This window comes from Scomber scombrus, chromosome 10 (assembly GCF_963691925.1).
Source record: "Scomber scombrus chromosome 10, fScoSco1.1, whole genome shotgun sequence".
NCBI classification, from domain to species: Eukaryota; Metazoa; Chordata; class Actinopteri; order Scombriformes; family Scombridae; genus Scomber; species Scomber scombrus.
The window spans coordinates 13,108,251-13,122,201 of NC_084979.1; the positions used below are offsets into that span (position 1 = coordinate 13,108,251).

Genomic DNA, 13,951 nt, shown 5'->3' on the forward strand with positions numbered 1-13,951 from the left:
TGATCAGAAAATGAATAAACGAGTTACCCCAAAAACAATTTAATTCCATAAAGATTGATGAAGAAACACTATTAGGGCTCTTGGTGACAACGCTTGGCCTTTCTGTTGTGACTCCTCAGTATTTTGATGTCCAGGTGATCTCCGTGAGATCGTGGCAGTAATGTTTTCACATTGAAAAGTCATCAGCTGATCTTGATATGCTGAAGCTGTGCATGTATGATATCGTTTGGTGCATTTGTGTTTTCTAAATGAGCGAGTTAATAAAAATAATTCACTGAGGATTTTCTCCTGGATTTCTTCTTTTTGAAGTGGTAACTGTCATTTTCAGCATCAGCAGTTTTAGTGTCTTTTACTGCAGGATGAATTTGAGTGGTGCCTTGGGGCACCATCAAAGCTATAAAATGGGTAATATTATTAAAAAGCATATAAATGAGAGTAAATGGCAGCAGTAATGTCCTATTCAGTGGATAAAGAACACATTCCCAAAGATTTTTGGTGCATATACTAATTGTTTTATTATATTATCATCACAGGGGATCATATTTTTTGGACATTAACATCACATGTAATATTAAAAAGAATACATCATCTAAAAACTAATATATCAAGGCATGGTTGGCTTTGTGCTGGTAATCTTTGCAAAAGATACTGATTAATTTCTTTGGTTCATTAGAGCATGTATTTGCTGAAGTCCAGACTTTCTGCTAAAACAACGGAATGACATGGAAAGCTACTGTGAAATATTGATTGAGCCAGTGTTGCAGAGATGCTTTTAAGATAGTAAGAAGGAGAGGACCCTGTGAAGAGATCAATAGCAAGGGGAAGTGAAGAAAAAAGAGGTTTCTCCCTATACACCACAGATCATCCATAATGAGCTGCTGTGTCAATACTTCAGCAATGGCTCTTCACATGCTATTGACCGCTGAATCACAACACCATGGTACTCTAACTTCTGGGGTTTTTTTATACCAGCGACTAGATGAAAGATATTTATGTGATTAGTATACCCACAGTATCACATTTATTGTTGAAAACTGCCAAATGCTTTGGATACAGACATGGTTTAGATAGCTCTAATAGAGATATTGGCTAGGACATGATTGGTGTGTCTTACCTCTCCCTATATCCCCCAACACAGTGCAGATGCTGTAGCTGAGTTGCTGCAGGTAGCAAATGTCAACACTGCCCCCTCATGGTGCCAGCATCCTGGTGCAGTACTACTCTGATCAGGTTGGAAGGGTGAGCTAGTACAAGGGAGATAAGGGCTCCGTCTGCAGTGTCACTGCATTGAATGGGTACACCACAACCTGCTGGCAATGCAGTAGAAAACGACAATATCCATGAAAATGTCTAGTCTTGCTTTGGATGTGAGACTGAAAGGAAACCTACAATGTTGCAGAAATATAGAAATGCAATATACAGTCTATGGTGTTCACTTTTAGATTTAAACATATAGCAACATTTCTTCAACGAAATGCATACATTGTTGCTGCAGTTTCGTTTTGCTGCCGTGCACTCCGTGCCTGTAGGTGGCACTGTGGCTCCCTCAGCAGCTCAGAAGAAAACATTAAGGAGAGGCGGCTGCTTCCTGAGGCTCACATGTACATACACACACTAAACTAGATGATGGATTCTTCAAAGAGTAAAGATTCATCCAAAAGTGACCGTGAAGACAGTAATACAGACAACAACGACGATGAAAAAGCTGAGTTGTGTCCCGGTTTCAAAGACGCGGATGCCTTCGTTAAAGTAAGTGAAATAACCGAGTTGGACGTGGAGTTTTGAGTTGATGCTAGCAGGCAGTCTGGCAACGTGGATGTGCATGTTGGCTAATGCACTCTGGTCCCCTTATAAGTTTGGTGCCGATAGGAAACATGCACAGCTAACTGTTGAGACAAGTCCATGACACCATTTGATGTTTATTCCACAAAGTGTTCAAGTTTAGCCTCTTTAGCGTGCTGTGCTAACTAGCGTAAAAATATGCCTGTCTCAAGTTAAATTTTTATCTTTAGTAGCTAGCTGTGAAGCTACACATAACTAAAGTTATTCAAGTGGTTAGCTGTTAAAGGACGAAAAGCAAGCAAATATTCACGTCATTTTAAAAAGTTAGCACATGGTAACATGGTTTTAAGCACTAGTAGATAAGCAAAAGAAGTCATTATCAAAAGTGGTATTAATACATTTTCTGTGCTGAAATATCAACTAATCATCGAAGCACTATGGACATGTCAGTTTAACAAGTCAAAATAATCAATATCTGTTTCTATTTGTTACATTTTACATGAGCTGCCTTTAATTCTTCTGTGAATGTGTTTTTTCTTCTTCTTTATTTTTAATGACTAACAGTTAATCCTGTCTTTCTTCTTCAGTATGGACTTGGTGCTGTATTATCAGCCACCAAAGCATCTGCCAGCTTGCCTCAAGCTGGAGATGAATTTGATTTCTATCGAAGCTTCCCGGGCTTCCAGGACTTCTGTGAAACTCAGGGAGATAAGCTCCTGCACTGGTTAGTCTGCAGCATGGTGTTCCTTCTTTTCAAGTCAACTTTCGGTCAGCCTTGCACCTGTCTCTGAGAATGTTCGCTCCATTTTTGATTCAAAGCCAGAAGTCTGTGCAACTCACAAATTCATCATTCATTTGTTTGCAGCTCATGAATTTGCACTTCTGGTTAAGAGAAATTGAGCGGTCTTGACATGTTTTACCATTGAATATGAAGACAAAAAAATGGGTTGTAAGAATATTACATCACTGCATTTGTGAAATAGTACATACACTACCAGACTACACACTGCAAACATGATCTCATTTTGTTTACAGTTTGTGGTTGCGCTGCTCAATATTTTCTTGTTTCGTGCTGGGTGCGAGGTAATTTTGCTAGACTGAAAGCAAGTCTGACTGTGCTCTAGACATGCAAACATGAGTATTTTTGTAAAGTAACTGCCACCTGCTGTTTCCCAATTAGAGAAATTAATTATTTTCACTATGTTCTTGTGCCAGCATGAGTCAGATAATGCAGCACCACGGCTGCAGATCTCACATGAGAGACCGCAACAAGCTGACGGGGTTGGAGGAGAGGTTTGACTTGGTTGTGGACTCAAACGATGTCATCCTCGAAAGAGTGGTATGACCTACAGCTTTCATGTTTCACAGATTTCTGCTCAAAGGGGGCTTTGCAAACTAACCGAGCTCTTATATCTGATTTTCCAGGGGATTCTTCTTGATGAAGCTGACGGGGTGAACAGGGGCCAGCAGCCTGTCATGCCTGCAGGGTTTCAGACTCCCAAGATTGTTGTCTCCAGCTGGAATCGCAAGGTTGGCTAATTAACCTCTGAGCTCGTACACTGCAGATGCCAGTCTCTCTTTTGGGCTGCGTTCAAACTGAAACGTTTGCCAGTCCTGGCATTCATGCACTTAAAGCAGTAGAAAGTTCAATTTTTTAATTCTTGAACATTTGATACATATTAATACTAATACTCCACACATTTTGTAAACAATACTTTTATTGATCAGGGTTCAAGCTCTTCCAGTCGTTCTGGGACGTTCAAACTGCTCCATGCCAAGAATATAATGAGGCCTCAGCTGAAATTCAAGGAAAAAGTCGACAACAGCAACACGCCCTTTATTCCCAAGATCTTCATCAAGCCCAACGCAACAAAGTCTCTTCCTTCTTGTAAGAAAAACTTTTCCCTGTCATTGTCTTCCCATATATTGTTTTCATAACATTCATTTGACCTACAATCTTAACCATTTGGAACCTATTTAATCTTTTGCTCTCCAAATTGCAGATTTCACCAACAAACAAATCCGAAAAGAGAGACCTGAGGATCTCGATGTTCCGGCTGCCCTGGCTGACTTCATTCACCAGCAGAGAACTCAGGAACATGTTGAAGACATGTAAGACTTGTCCTTCATGCTATAATGTTGACATTTTGTCTTTCCCTTGTCTTGATGCTTGTCTTAACTTACGATTTCAATCCGTGTAGGTTTGCACACCCATATAAATATGAACTGGACCATCTTACAGTAGCAGAAAACCTTCTGTCAAAGCCAGAACCTCAGGTAAGTTATAGTGATCACTGATCATATAATATGATAAGCTCACTGTTAGTGAGGCCTCCACTAAATCTGTCATTTGTGGATTATTTTTAGATGTACAAACCAATGACTGAGACAAAGTGCTCCTACATTGACACACTGGAAGATCTGGTGGCTCTTAATGAGAAGCTGTGCAAACTGTCTGAATTTGCAGTGGACCTTGAGGTAAAGGAACTCGAATGAAAATATATATATATTTGCCTATATGAAGTACTGTAATCCAATACAACAGATGCAACCATTTGTGAGGCTTACAATGTTGTCTGGTTGTGTTTAATGTATTGATTTGTTTCTGTGGGGATTTGTTTGAGGCTGTAGTAAAGCCTACAGGTTCAAGTTTGTAAGCAGATGTTAAGCATTGATGTTTTCTCCACCGTAGCACCATTCCTACAGGAGTTTCCTCGGCATCACCTGTCTGATGCAGATCTCCACCAGAGAGGAGGACTTCATCATCGATACCTTGGAGCTCCGCAGTGAGATGTACATCCTGAACGAGGCGTTTACTGACCCGGCTATTGTCAAAGTAATGCATCTGCACCACAAACCATTTGCTCTCTTTTGAAATGATTTCCTGCACTCTATCCTGGTATATAATGTAAAAGGGAGAAGTTTGTCCAGAGGGAGGATGTTATAAGCAAACTATTTTATGAATGTATTGTTTCAAAATTGTATATAATCCTCTGCCTAATCTAACCATACACTGGAGGGAGAGTCTCCACCAATCTGTCACTTCTCTTGTTACTCAAAGCGTGATTCCATGATCATAAACAGTTGCCTTCATTTTTAAGTTTCATAATGAGTTTTGTACAGATTTAAGCTTGAAACCTTTCAACTGGAATTCCTTTGAGGTCTCTAAGAGCTCCATCGTTTTCAAACACATCTCATAAAGCTGGCAGGTGTCCTGTGGTGTGTGGGAGCCACTATGACTCACACACAGTAGGACACCTGTGAAAAAAGTGTGATGTGTGGGCTTAAACTGCTAAAAGAGACGAGATCTGTGAAAATCATCCAAGTGGGAACATGTCACATGGTGTGTTTCAAATATTTACTGTCTCTGAGCTGTCACATTAGTTGGGTTTTTTTGTTTGTCTGTTTTTTAATAAGTCGAATTACTTACCAGAAAGGGTCCTCAGCACTATATCATCATTTTCAGTTAAATGTACTGTTTTACTGTTAACAGGTATTTCACGGCGCAGACTCTGACATTGAGTGGCTCCAGAGGGACTTCGGCTTGTATGTCGTCAACCTCTTCGACACACATCAGGGCAGTAGAGCCCTGAACCTGGCCAGACATTCCCTCGACCACCTGCTCAAACACTTCTGCAAAGTGGACTCGGACAAACGCTACCAGCTTGCTGACTGGAGGATTCGGTACGGTGATGTCTTGGCCTTTTAGATGTTTCAATGTACAGTTATTGTTTTAAGTGTAGCTGTGGGTCCTTTCAATCACGTAACGGGGAAAATCCATCTTGTATTTCAAATTATTTGTAATTGTAACATTTCCTGCTTTAAAAGAATTATAGTAAGATATGTCCCATAACTCTGCCCTGTAGCCCATTGGCAGATGAGATGGTGCGGTATGCACGGACAGACACCCACTACCTCCTTTACATCTACGACTGTGTGAGGGCGCAGCTGTTGGACTTCAACTACGGGCAGCCTGGCCTGCTGCAGAGTGTCTGGAATAAGAGCAAAGACATTTCCCTGAAGGTTTGCATAAATCTCCCTCCTTACACCATAAAGATTAAACTGACACTCAAACATCAACCTCTGTACTCCTGTTCCATTATTCGTCTTCCAGTAGATGCGCAGATGTTTTATTGCAGTGATATGCACACTTTAATCTCCTGCATTTTTTGACATTTGTCATGATTTCACTATGTGCCCCCCACCTGTGCAGAAATATGTGAAGCCTATATACACAGAGGAGTCCTATTTGGAGCTGCAAAGGAAGCAGAAAAGGTCTTTTAACACCCAGCAGCTCACTGCCTTCAGACTGCTGTTTGCCTGGAGGGACAAGCTGGGCAGGCAGGAAGATGAAAGCACCGGGTAGGCTGTTTGGAAATGTATGAACTTGCAGCTCTGAAAATCTGCTAGAGCTCTTTTCCTATTTGTGGCGGTGTGAGCAGAGCCAGATTTTGCAGAGTATATGTTTTAGTGACACTCTCCTTGCCTTTACAATCATTAAATCAACATCCTCTTTAACATGTATTTAATGTATGTATTTAATAGTTTCATTTGTGTTTTAGATTTGTGCTGCCAACTCACATGATGATCAAAATATCCGAGGAGTTGCCCAAGTAAGTTGATTAGATTTCTCACTTAAATTTTGATTCATTTTTAGTTGCTCTCACTTCAGTGCAAGTGATTTTTTTTTTAATTGATTTTTTTTAATTCATAACCTCCAGCATAGTGTTTTTGTCTTCATCTACCTAGGGAGCCTCAGGGCATCATTGCCTGCTGTAACCCTGTGCCCCCACTGGTGAGGCAGCAGGTCAACGAGCTCCATTTGTTAGTGCAGGAAGCTAGAGAAATGCCTCTCCTTAAGGTGAGAAATGATGGAGCGCAGTGGGGGAATCATGTTCTTCTATCAGTTATCTTATTTCTATAATTGTGTTGTAACAATGTTTTATACACATCACACAGGCTGAAATTGCAGCTCAAAAGAAGAAAGGACTCACGCCCATAAAAAAGGTTGGTTGAAAACAGATACATCTAAGATGGCGTTTTCATTTTTTGGATTTAATAGTTAGAACTGAGGTAAATTAATGTGATTTTGTGTCATTTTTCAGCCTGAGGTTACCTTGTTTGGTCCTCATGATACATCCAGGGTCTCTGAGAGTGATCTCCCCCACTTTTCTGCTGATGGTAAGTTTGATGCTCATGTATATTATATTAGGGCTGCAACTAATGATTATTTTAATTATGATTGTCTTGATTAGTTTGTTCTTTAAAAGAAAAAATAATAAAGTTTCGGAAACACTTAACAAAGCCCAAAATACATCCTAAATTTCTTCGCCCTGATCAACAGTCCATAACAAACACATTTCTACCACAGAAGACAAAAGACACCCACATTTAACTTACTAATCATTGCAACTCTTTGTTGTACATTATCCTGGTAATGTGATATTGTATGTATTTATTTTCAGAACTTCCTGTTAAACAAGGGGTACTCTTTTCGGATGATGAGCACAAAATGGATGTTGATGAACAGAAAACAAGTGGTCTCACTGCAGAAGCCAGAATCACACTGTTTGAGGTAGAGATCAATGTTCAGTTTATTTAGACAGTCAGTTTATATGTAACTGTGTTGACTAATGTAACCGGTCTTCTTCCTTTTGAAGGAGCTGGAAACAAAGAATGATGAAGAGTCCCTCTCTGTGGGTCAGATGAAAGCCAGACGCATCATTGAGTCTTTTGAAAACCCTTTCAGAATGGTAAGAGTGGACCATTGATTCACCTTCAGTGTTGTGTTTTATGTAACTGGACACATAGAGCCTGATTTACTAAGATCCCAAATAGTAGGTACTAAATTGCGTGTACAGTGCAATAGATTGCGCGTTTCGTTTGCGTGCGTTTTGCGGGTGATCTACTAAGATTTACTGCGTAAATGAAAACAGGCGCAACGGGGTGGAGACAGCAGTATTTAAATGAGGGTTTTGCATGTCTTAATGGAGAGTTTGGACGAGCAGAAAGCTGCAAGCGCAAAATGAAATGTGATCAGGTTCTAGTGGAAGAGGTTAACAAATATATTGAGTTATAACAAAAACAACCAGAGAAACCGACATATGGGAGAGTATTTGTCAATGCTGTTAGTAAAACCAAAAATATTAACACAGGTGGAAAAACTCCGTCCTGTGCGTATTCTGTCATTGTGCCTCCGTCTCCTCCTCTCCACAGTTACAGCAGTCATCTGTGCGCAGTGCACAGCTGGTTAATACCTGCCCTTCAAAGGTATTATTTATAGACGCAGTTAGCGTCAGAAAAAATACCTTCAGGTTTGGTAAATCACAATGTGTGTGCTAAATAACATATTTGCATTTTCTTCTCCCTGTATTTTGCACACTGGGGTTAAACCCATTTCATATTCATTATAGAAAACGTACTTAAATGGACAGCGCGTACTATCTTGCACAGTTGAAAGACGCAAACCTCAGTGCGCTGCGTTAGTAGATCAGCTTGCACATGTTTCGCGAGTGATGTCAAGTTTGCACACGTTTTTATACATGCAAACCTTTAGTAAATCAGGCCCATAGTATTCAATTATCTTCCTTTGTGTTTTCAGTATTTACCATCCAATGATGTGCACATCAGCAAGAATGCCAAGTTTGACCCCTCTTCAAAAATATTTGAGGTAATCAAAGAGCTCCCTTCATTCATCCATATCTAGACTCAGAATGAAGTTATTTATCTTTCTACTCCAAGTTTATTTCTGTCATCTTCTTAATTCCATGTTTGAATATTCATAGCTGCACTCTCACATTTACAGATCAGTAAAAGATGGAAACTGATGAGTATTGAACAGCAGCAGAAGGAGTTGGAGTCCAAGAGGAAAGCCAGGGAAGAAGCAAAGGAACATGTGAAGAAAGTGGCAGGTAATGTATGACTTGATTTAAATGCACACTTTTTATTGTAAGCCTTTTGTGCTTCATTCTATTTTATTGTTGCTTCCCACAGAGGAAAGAAAGAAGGCTAAAAAGAGCTACCAGGAGTCTCTACAGAACGTTGCCACCGTTCGTCAGCAAGCAGCGGTGAGTAATTTGCTCTCTTGTCCTTCAGTTTCTTCTTTTCCACTTCAGATAGGCATTGCACTCTGTCAACGTTCCGTTTGGGGAAAGTACAAATCCATGAAAAGCATGAAGTATACTTACCCAAGAGCCTGGCACAGCATATTAAAGATGCTTTAATAACCAGTTTAACCCTCTGTAATGCCCCCCATTTTCTTAAGACGTGGCTGGTATTTCTGCACGTAAATACAGTGACTCACAAGCGAGTGAACCGTTGCTACCAGCCTGCACCACCAGCGTTGCAGTGGCCTTTTAATATTTATATCTGTCACATCATGTGCCTGGGGAGAAAGAATGCACAGCATGGGACTGGAGCATTAGAGATGTGTCCTCCACTCATCAAACACTTTCCTTTCCTCCTGGGGAACAAAAACAACTACTTTCTGCCTAAAAGCCCACTTCCTGTTCGCTGTGTCTCTCTGGGGTATTGCTTGGCAACCTCCTGCTTGGTTAGTCATATGCACTCTTGCCACCATATGGTGTTGTGTCTCTTTTAAATGCTCAGTTAGACAAAAGTGCTTTAGAACAAAGAGATTGGTCACTGCTGTTGGAGTCTCACTTTTCTCCCTGCTGGTGGATGGCACAACTTCCCCTCTGCCATTCAATGCTTGAGCCTCAAGCCATCAGTGGCTATTGCCAACAGTAATCCACTGTGTGATAATGGCTTAAACGTAAAGTTGGTTTTAAGGCACTGTCTGCTGAAACAGCGCCTCCAAATAAGCACGTTGGCACCGTCTGGTGGCATGCATCATAGTCAGAAGTGTTGGCAGCTACACTTGAAAGTAACACTCGTCAACTTGCCAACTGCAGGCAAATATTGGCTGTACCGGCTTGCTGTCAGTTTCAGCCTGCACTTTGGCAGTGAGGTTCTCTTGTCTGATATCAGTTTGAAAGAAAGCTTTGTGATTTTCCAATGCATCTAATAAACTGATATTATGATGGACACTGAGGAGTGTGTGCTGTGATTGGGCTCCAGCATCACTGATTTTCTCTTTTGCCTGCATCCTGTTCTCAAACTGTGGCATCATTAACTGTCTTAGTTAAATCTCAACTAATTACAGTGAAATAATATTGCAATAAAACATGATTTGTTAAGACATAACAGTTTTTTCACCTTTTGTAAGGTAATGGAGAATTCTTTAGCAGTATAAGATTCTTGATTGGAACCATACGTGTAGATATATCACTGACATGCTCCAATCACACAGAGGAGAAACTTCACGTGGAGGAAAATGTGTCTTGGCCAGAGAATCTGTTTCAAGCCTCATCTGGCAGAGTTGTAATTACAAAGTTATTATGAAGGTGAACCCTCAGTGAGGTGACACTGACGCTGTCCATCCACGCTGTGTGCTGTGATTGTAGTAAAATATTAGGCCATATAAAACCTTATATTAAAACATACATATGTGAAGATTTATTGTTTCTGTGAGATTGGCACTGAACTGTTTACTGGATAACTACCACTGTAGACCTGAACATTTTGACTTAAAAGAAAAAATTGAAACATTTAATTAAGTCAGTATTACATGATTGATTAAACTAGTTAATACATTGCAGATACCGTGCCACAACATCATCTTGATGACTGAATGATTACACATCTTGTATGGCAATCGTTGCACTGACAGCAACAGATTAAAAATGTTTCACAAACAGGCATGTGAGAGTTTAATGTTGCAGAGTGTGAGGTAAAGTGAAACTTTCAAACTGTAGATGGCGCCAAAATCTGTATTTTCCACTTCAGACTGTTCCATCACTGATTAATATAATATTGAGGAAAGTAGGTATGTCACTGCTTTACATTTCTTTTAATCAAAGGCTTATACAATCTTGAATTGAGGTGACATGGGTCCAAAAGTATACAGTGTACCGGGAAAGTATTCACACCCCTTCACTTTCCCCACATTTTGTTATGTTACAGCCTTATTCCAAAATTGATTAAAGTCCTTTTTTCCCTTATCAATCTACACACAATACCCCATAATGACAAAGCAAAACATTTTGCAAATTTATTAAAAATAAGAAACTGAAATATCGCATGTAAATAAGTATTCACACCCTTTACTCAGTACTTTGTTGAGGCACCCTTGGCAGTGATTACAGCCTCCAGTCTTCTTGGGTATGAAGCTACAAGCTTAGCACACCTGTATTTGGGGTATTTCTCCCATTCTTCTCTGCAGATCTTCTCAAGTTCTGTCAGGTTAGATGGGGAGAGTCGCTGCACAGTTGTTTCCGGTCTTTCTAGAGATGTTCAATCAGGTTCAAGTCTGGGCTCTGGCTGGGCCACTCAAGGACATTCACACACTTGTCCCAAAGCCACTCTTTCGTTGTCTTGGCTGTGTGCTTAGGGTCGTTGTCCTGTTGGAAGGTAAACCTTCGCCCCAGTCTGAGGTCCTGAGCGCTCTGGAGCAGGTTTTCATCAAGAATCTCTCTGTACTTTGCTCCGTTCATCTTTCCCACGATCCTGACTAGTCTCCCAGTTCCTGCCGCTGAAAAACATCCCCACAGCATGATACTGCCACCACCATGCTTCACTGTAGGGATGCTATTAGCCAGGTGATGAGAGGTGCCTGGTTTCCTCCAGACGTGACACCTGGCATTCAGGCCAAAGAGTTCAATCTTGGTTTCATCAGACCAGAGAATCTTGTTTCTCATGGTCTGAGAGTCCTTTCGGTGCCTTCTGGCAGATTCCAAGCGGGCTGTCACGTGCCCTTTACTGAGTAGAGGCTTCCGTCTGGCCACTCTACCATAAAGGCCTGATTGGTGGAGTGCTGCAGAGATGGTTGTCCTTCTGGAAGGTTCGGAGCTCTGTCAGAGTGAACATCTGGTTCTTGGTCACCTCCCTGACCAAGGCCCTTCTCCCCCGATTGCTCATTTTGAGTCCTGGTGGTTCCAAATTTCATCCATTTACGAATGATGGAGACCACTGTGCTCTTCGGGACCTTCAATGCTGCACAAATTGTTTTGTACCCTTCCCCAAATCTGTGCCTCGATACAATCCTGTCTCAGAGGTCTACAGACAATTCCTTTGACTTCATGGCTTGGTTTCTGCTCTGACATGCACTGTCAACAGTGGGACCTCATATAGACAGGTGTGTGTCTTTCCAAATCATGTCCAATCAATTGAATTTACTACAGGTGGACTCCAATCAAGTTGTAGAAACATCTTGAGGATGATCAGTGGAAACAGGATGCACCTGAGCTCAATTTTGATATATATATCAATTTATAATTTTCTTTTATGCACTAGGGATGTCACGATCCGATATTTGGATCGGATCGGCCGCCGATATTAGCAAAAAAATGCATATCAATATCGGATCGGCCTGCACGGGAAAATCCCGATCCGGACTCCCGATCCAGTTTGTTTTCAAAACTCCAAAACTTCCCCCCAAATCCGGTCCGCGTTTTTCAGCACACCTAGCGACCTGTCCAGCGTCCCACTATTTATTTTCTACTCAGCTTTTTTGTGTGTTTTGCTTTTTTAATACAGTTTACAATATTGTTTGCACTGATGGCTTTTTAAGCCTTGGTTTACACTCTTGTTGTTCAAGAGCAGAGCACTGATGCCAATTCAGTTTGTGTGGTTAATTGACTATTTATTATTTTGTCTATTTTGTGTTTATTTAACCCTGTTAAGAATAAACAGGTCAGCTTCTCATTACCAACCATTGTGGATTATTCAAACTAACCTAATTAAGTTGGCTAGTTGTTCTTAAGAGTAAAACCCTTTTCAACATGAGTATAACAACAAAATAAGTAAATATTTTTAATCTTTAATACATGCTTGGATCGGCCGGTATCGGTATCGGCCTATGCTAAAAGCTACAATATCGGTATCGGATCGGAAGTGCAAAAAGCTGGATCGGGACATCCCTATTATGCACTATATATACTAAGTTTACAGCACAACAATTTAAACCCCATTATATTAAAGTATTAAACATACTCATAGAAAGAAAGCTGTTTGCTTACTAGTATAACACTGCACACATATAACTTGTCTCAGATTTGGAAACGGCCATCCAGCAGTTTATCTTATTACTTTGAATGAAATGTTTAGTGTTTATTCTCAGTATTGTACATAATATAATGTGGTCAACCAAATTCAATAGGAATATGCAAAAGGCGAAGCAAAGAAGAGAGAGAGGCCCGCCAGCGAGGTTGGAGAGTCAACTCCCAAACCTAGCAAGAAACTGATGAAATCTGCAGAGCAGCCCCAGAAGACAGAACCACCTCCCCAAGACACCTTCAAGCCCTTCAACTACAGTCAATCAGACATGAAAGTGTTTGCTGGTATGCATATGAGATTCTTTTTCATCACATTGCAGAAATCATAATTTCTTAACATTTACTCACAGTTGTTGTAGCTATGTAATAAAAGTATTCAAATTAGTGCATCCCTTTTTGTTTTACAGGTAACAAGCCCAAGGACAACACACAGTTTGATCCCAACCGGCAAAGCCACGATTTTAAGAAAAAGGTATTTGTTTGTTGATTCATTTGTTGATTTAAAAATATATTTTATTAGTGTTTGATGGATTCAAATTTTTTGTCTGACAGAAAACTCCCAAAGGACAAAAATCAAATTGTGGTCCTGGAAACCGAAGTATGTCGTACCTGGCTGGAAGATCTGAGCGGTAAACATATATAATACACAGTACAAGAAGGGATTTGTTTTGCTTTTACAAATTGAATCATCCCAGTATTTAACCTTTCTGTATCTTTTTTCTCTACAGAGGATTCCGGCATAACTGGCCCAAAAGATAAACTCTTCGATATTATTTTCTTTATTATTTTAAAACTTGTTTTTTTTTTCAGAAACAATGTTCTTCTCCTTTCCTTCTTGCTAATGAAATTCACTATTTCAATATTTAATGAATTTCAAAGTGTATTTTTTCCCATCTGTGAACAGTTTTCCCTGTAAATATGTGGAACCACAGACCTCTTTATTAAAGATGATTTTAGAGGAAAGTTCTTGCCCGTATTTTTTTAATCAGTTTCATTTTGGTAGAGCAGTATCAGCATCAGACCTCTCTTAAGATCTTCAGAACATTCTCTACTGA

General features: G+C 40.2%; 1 protein-coding gene across 2 annotated transcripts in view; it reads left to right on the top strand.

Annotated features, from left to right (window-relative positions):
- The first annotated feature begins 1,582 nt into the window (after positions 1–1,582).
- exosc10 (exosome component 10) overlaps positions 1,583–13,951 on the top strand; it is a 161,907-nt gene continuing 149,538 nt past the window's right edge. The window contains exons 1-25 of one of the 2 annotated variants that reach the window (XM_062427613.1): positions 1,583–1,749; positions 2,370–2,506; positions 2,998–3,121; positions 3,208–3,312; positions 3,511–3,670; positions 3,786–3,894; positions 3,984–4,059; positions 4,150–4,260; positions 4,475–4,618; positions 5,276–5,466; positions 5,649–5,805; positions 5,996–6,144; positions 6,345–6,395; positions 6,532–6,643; positions 6,742–6,789; positions 6,888–6,963; positions 7,248–7,357; positions 7,443–7,535; positions 8,384–8,452; positions 8,588–8,693; positions 8,776–8,849; positions 13,001–13,181; positions 13,304–13,368; positions 13,449–13,525; positions 13,625–13,690. In XM_062427613.1, coding sequence (XP_062283597.1) covers positions 1,624–1,749; positions 2,370–2,506; positions 2,998–3,121; positions 3,208–3,312; positions 3,511–3,670; positions 3,786–3,894; positions 3,984–4,059; positions 4,150–4,260; positions 4,475–4,618; positions 5,276–5,466; positions 5,649–5,805; positions 5,996–6,144; positions 6,345–6,395; positions 6,532–6,643; positions 6,742–6,789; positions 6,888–6,963; positions 7,248–7,357; positions 7,443–7,535; positions 8,384–8,452; positions 8,588–8,693; positions 8,776–8,849; positions 13,001–13,181; positions 13,304–13,368; positions 13,449–13,525; positions 13,625–13,655 — 2,682 coding nt within the window. In that variant the 5' untranslated portion in view covers positions 1,583–1,623 and the 3' untranslated portion in view covers positions 13,656–13,690. Of the gene's footprint in view, positions 1,750–2,369; positions 2,507–2,997; positions 3,122–3,207; positions 3,313–3,510; positions 3,671–3,785; positions 3,895–3,983; positions 4,060–4,149; positions 4,261–4,474; positions 4,619–5,275; positions 5,467–5,648; positions 5,806–5,995; positions 6,145–6,344; positions 6,396–6,531; positions 6,644–6,741; positions 6,790–6,887; positions 6,964–7,247; positions 7,358–7,442; positions 7,536–8,383; positions 8,453–8,587; positions 8,694–8,775; positions 8,850–13,000; positions 13,182–13,303; positions 13,369–13,448; positions 13,526–13,624; positions 13,861–13,951 lie in introns of those variants that run through there. The other variant, XM_062427612.1, reaches the window with a different exon arrangement.